The sequence below is a fragment of the Tupaia chinensis genome, unplaced genomic scaffold (assembly GCF_000334495.1).
Source record: "Tupaia chinensis unplaced genomic scaffold, TupChi_1.0 Scaffold138910_1, whole genome shotgun sequence".
In the NCBI taxonomy this organism is placed as follows: Eukaryota; Metazoa; Chordata; class Mammalia; order Scandentia; family Tupaiidae; genus Tupaia; species Tupaia belangeri.
Window position 1 is genome coordinate 416,129 of NW_006198801.1, and position 5,492 is coordinate 421,620.

Below are 5,492 nucleotides of genomic sequence, written 5' to 3' on the forward strand. Positions count from 1 at the left end.
CCCCCCAATCAAGGGAGATGGCCACACCTCAATCCTTTTTCTTCCAGTCTCCTCTTGGGATTTTTGGCACTCGCACACGTGCACTTGGCATGAATTGTTTTCTTTTGGGGTTTTTTGTTTTGTTTTTTTTTTTAGATTTTTGCTATAGGGTGCATGCACTCACTGGAAAGACATAGAGAGACTGAAAGACAGAAAGCGAGAAATCACCCCCCAGGGGAGATGGCCACGCCACAATCATTTCTCCTCCATTCTCCTCTCGGGATTTTGGGCATGCACCCACACACCCCTGTTGTGAATGTTAAGCCACTGGGTTCAGGACTCGAACTTCAGTTGGCCACGTGAGAGTCCAGCAATGAAGCCATTGTGCCATCTGCTGCCTCCTCATTTCTTAATTTTAAGATTTTTAAGTTGATTTCCTGAGACAGAAATGTACATTCCACAGAGTTGTTAGCATTTAGATAACGGTTTGTCCCCCAAGGGTTGATGTGCAGGTTTGATCCCCAACTTAACGGTATAATCTTTAAGAGATGAAGCCTACTGGGCAATGTTTGGATCATGGAGGCTGGAGTAGATTAATGCTGTTTTGTGGGCAGGAGTGCATTCTTGCTCTTGCGAGAAAAGGTTCGTTTGAAGCAGAAACACCTCCATCTTTGAACTTTATGTTATCCTTGCTTCCTCCTTTTGTCCAGAGCAAATAGCATGATGAATAGTCGGTCTTTGCTAACTTGCCCAAAGCCTTTTTGTTCACAAGTTCCTTAGCAGTGTAATCACCCATACCAGACCCCTGCCTGGAGCCTTGGGACCTTTAAAAAAAGGTCTGGAGAGTACCCTTAAACATTATTAACCTACTTAATTTAGCTTCTGTAACTGCTGTCTCATAGAAACCCCACTCCCTTTCCTCTCCACCCCCCTCCTCATTTTTCATTGTAATCACAGAGTCAACCCAGAATTGATTGTGATTGTTGCCTTTTTTAAGCACCCCTCTCTTTTCACCCAGGGCCGCAGGGGCTTTGAGAGACACGTGTCCTCCTGTAAGTCGCTGGCAATAAAACTCCAATAATTTGGCTATGTCTGGATGTCTTCTTATTTCTTGCTGATTTGACTACAACACATTCTCAAAAAGATGACTTGCTGCAGGTTGTGCTCTCTCTGTGCACGCATCTGCCAATCTTTCTTTCTTTCTTTCTTTGGGAGAGGTTTTTGCTATAGGGCACGTGCACTCGCCAGAAAGACAGAGAGAGACAGAGAGACAGAAAGCGAGAAATCACCCTCCAGGGGCGATGGCCACGCCGCAATCCCTTCTCCTCCATTCTCCTCTTAGGATCTTGGGCAGGCTCACACGCCCAGTGTGAGTTTAAGCCACCGGGTCTGGAACTCAAACTGTGGTTGACTACATGGGAGTTCAGCAACATAGCCATTATGCCACCTGCTGGCCCCTCTACCACTGTTCTAATTATGATATTTCCCTACTGTGAATATCTCTTACAATCAAAAGAAGTACTATTTGTACTTTTATCTATCCCCACAATACATTTAGCAGTATCAGGTACAACCATTTGAATGTGTATTGACCCAAAAGAGCTTACCTATTAAGTTACACCAGTCTTCTGTCCAATCTGAGAATTAATTTCAAATCTGCTTAAAGGAACTGGCTTTTTAAATCATGATCATGGTGCTTCTGGGCATCATATTGACTGTGTCCCAATGTCCAAAAATGCTTAAACAATTTCACAATCCTGGTCACTGTCGTCAAGTCTACAGCATTCCTTGGCCCGTGTTTGAGCCTTGGGTTCCACTCAGGAAAGGAGAGATTCTTAGCTTCTACTGTTGTTCTGTTTGTTCTTAAAGGGGTAAGGTCGGAATAGAGAGGCAATATTAAAGGCATTAAACCAATACTGGTCCAAACAGCACAGACTTCTTTAAAGGTATCTAGGTCCTCTTGGTTCTCTTCCTGTTTGTTTACACTAAAGCTAAAGCTGGCAAGGGATCTTCCCCTGCGACAGCCAGAATCCTAAAAATAAATAAATAAACTAATAAATAATAAATAAAAAATAAATTTTTATAAATAAAAAATAAATTAGTTTATTTATTTATTTTATTTCCTAAAAAAATAAATAAATAAACTCAAGCAAAAAAAATTAAAACTAAAACTCATGCTGGGTGCGTGTGTGTGTGCATGCCCAAGATCCCAAGAGGAGAATGGAGGAGAAGGGATTTAGCGTGGCCATCTCCCCTGGGGAGGTGATTTCTCACTTTCTGTCTCTCTGTCTCTCTCTGTCTTTCTAGCAAGCACACGCTCTATAGCAAAAACCTCTCCAAATAAAAAAACTAAAAAAAAAAAAAAATTACACTATGTAATATATAATAAGGTGCCAAAAACCAATAATAAAGAGTAAACTTCAGGGACCCAGGAGATGGTGTAATGGTTACATTCCTGGACTCCCACATGGCTGATCATGGTTTGAGTCCTGGACCCAGTGGCTTGAAACTCATGCTAGGCACATGTGCCAAAGATCCCAGGAGGAGAAGGGATTGCTACGTGGCCATCACTCCCAGAGGGTGATTTCTTACTTTCTCTCTCTCTCTCTCTCTCTCTCCAGCAAATGCACACTCTAAGGCAAAAACCTCTTAAAAAGAAAAAAAGAAAAGAAGCCCACGTGGATCCTGAACTTCAGCTGTTAAATACTGCTTTCAGAGACTTAAAAATGAAGATTTTCTGCTGAAATGTCTACCTCACTCATTTCTAGAAAGGCACAAACCCAGACCCATCCCCACATGGATCCTGAACTTCAGCTGTGAAATATTGCTTTTAGAGACTTAAAATAAAGATCTTCTGCTGAAACATCTCCCTCACTCATTTCTAGTGGGTAGTTTTGCCTGTCTTTCCATTTCTGTCTCTCTGTGTCTTTTGCTTTTTAAAATTAAAATCTCCATCTTTTTTGTTACTTCTTTTTATTTTATATTTTCTTTTTTCCTTTTCTCTAATTCTTTTCCTTTTTCTTTATCTTTGCTCATTGACTTCTCAGCTCCTACACAATAAGTGTCTAGATAGGTCCAAGTGAATAGGATCTAAACATCTGAATACAATTAGGGTTAGAATATTCCTCTATTCCCACTGATTCTGATGCACAAAGAGTGAAAACAAAATGGAAGAGAAACTGCAGATCACCTCCTGCACACCTCTGAATGCTCAGACTGAACTTCAAGAATTAAGAAGAAACTCACCACCCATCAGATGACTAGAAATCACTGCAGGGTCACAAGAAATATGGAAAAACAAGAAAATACCTCTCCTCCAAGGAAAAATAATAACTCTTGCTCATCCTCAGACAGTACAATGAAATTCATGGAAATGTCAGATAAAGAATTTAGAATTTTTATAATGACAAAGCTCACAGAGATCAAAGAGAAGAGAAACAATGAATTGCTGAAGAGGCAGGGGAAAGGAGCTGATGAGCTCCAGGAGGTGAGGAAATTCTTGCAAGATCTAAAAGAGGAAATTCACATTATAAAAAAGAATCAAATGGACCTGTTAAAGATGAAGGCTATAATACAGGAAGTCAAAACCTCCCTTGAAAGTATTTAAAGCAGACTAGATCAAACAGAAAATAGAATCCCAGATGTAGAAGAGAGAATCACTGGCCTAGAAAAATCCACCATGAAGACAGAAAATTGCCCAAAAAAATGAGAATAATATGCAAGAAATACTAGATACCATCAAACGTCCAAACATTCAGATAATTGGTATCCCAAAAGGGGAAGAGACTCATAAAGGGATTGACAATCTGTTCCATGAAATACTGGAAGAAAACTTTCCAAACTTGAAGAGGCATTCAAAGATCCAGTCCCAAGAAATAAAAAGGACCCCAAATAGAATCAACCCAAGAAGATCTTCTCCAAAGCACATCATAGCCAAATTGGTAAAAACCACAGACAAAGACAAGATACTAAGATTGGCAAGAGAGAAACTCCAAGTTACCTACAAGGAAGGTAACCATCAGGCTGATAGCGGATCTCTCATCGGAAACAATGGGAGTGAGGAAAGAATGGGAAAATATATTCAAAGTGTTAAGGAAAAAGCAATTGCACCCAAAAATACTGTACTCGGCAAGATTATTCTTCACATGAGAAGAAAAGACAAGAACATTCTCAGATAAACAAAACCTGAAAGCATTTACCAACACCAGACCAGATCTCCAAGAAGTTCCCAAGGGAGTGCTATACCAGGAAAATTAAATACAGTCACACAGAGGTAAGAGTTCAAAAACTAAGAAAATGGCCAACTTAAGTGTAGGGCAAGTCTGGAGTTGAATATTATATACCAGAATTTAATTGGGAAAATCAGACCACAACAGAAGATAGATTAAGTACATGAGACTGGACTGATGAAATAGTATTTTATGACTTTTTTTTAGATGTTTTTGCTATAGGGCGTGTGCACTCGCCAGAAAGACAGAGAGAGACAGAAATCACCCCCTAGGGGGGATGGCAGCACCTCAATCCCTTCTCCTCCATTTTCCTCTTGGGATCTTGGGCACGCACGCACACACGCCCAACGTGAGTTTTAAGCCACCGGGTCCGGGACTCGAACCGCATTTGACTACATGGGAGTCCAGCGACATAGCCATTACGCTAACTGCTGGTCCCAGCATTTTATGACTTTTGACTAAAACATTGCTGATTTTCTCCTAGGCTTTGTTTTCCAGTTTTAAGGACTTTTGTTCTGTCATGAGCTGCCGATAAGTTCATGTACCTACTATTTGAACAGAATCCCAACCTGTTTCCTGGCTTTAAGCCTTAAGTATAATTCCTTAGCATTTCTTTGATTTATTAAAGCCAAAACTGCTTTTCTTGAAGTTAAAAATATAGTAAAAAATGCCTAAAGTCAGACATGTATTCATAGATATGTATATATCAGCTGAGCTTGCTATTTAAAGTAGTTAGATTATTTAAGAAATTTTGTGAATCAGTAATATGTGGGGAAAAAAGGAATCAAAAACAACTGTGGACACCTGAGATAGTGTGGGAGAAGGGTGGAAAATGGCAGAGGGTGAGACATATAAAAAAGGGTGAGACATATATATATATATATATATATATATATATATAACTAGAAATGGAAAATTATTGATGAAAACATATATGATTATGCCACTATGCAGTATTTTCTGGATGGGAAATCACATTTTGTATGCAGTGACAATGCTCAGTGAATGAATGTAAATTAATTAATTAAAAACAAATAAAGAGAAAAGAAAGAAAAGCATACATTCCTCTTCTCTGTATTAACTGTAGCAACACTCTATCATCTCATACAGTTATATAGCTTTAAACACCATTTATCTACCCATAACTCTCACATTTATTCTCCAGTCTACACCTCATTTGAATATCCAGAATCATAAATCTAAATAACTCATTAACTTTACATTGGATGTCTAATAACCACCTCAAACACAGAATATCCAAAATGAAATTCTTTTTCTTTAAAG

General features: G+C 39.1%; 1 protein-coding gene across 1 annotated transcript in view; it reads right to left on the reverse strand.

Moving 5' to 3' along the window:
- The window catches only part of LOC102470672 (zinc finger protein 208), a 223,993-nt gene that overhangs the window by 21,653 nt on the left and 196,848 nt on the right, over positions 1 to 5,492 (reverse strand). Inside the window, 1 exon segment of the mRNA XM_014592935.2 lies at positions 643 to 655. Within this exon segment, the coding sequence (XP_014448421.1) occupies positions 643 to 655 (13 nt within the window).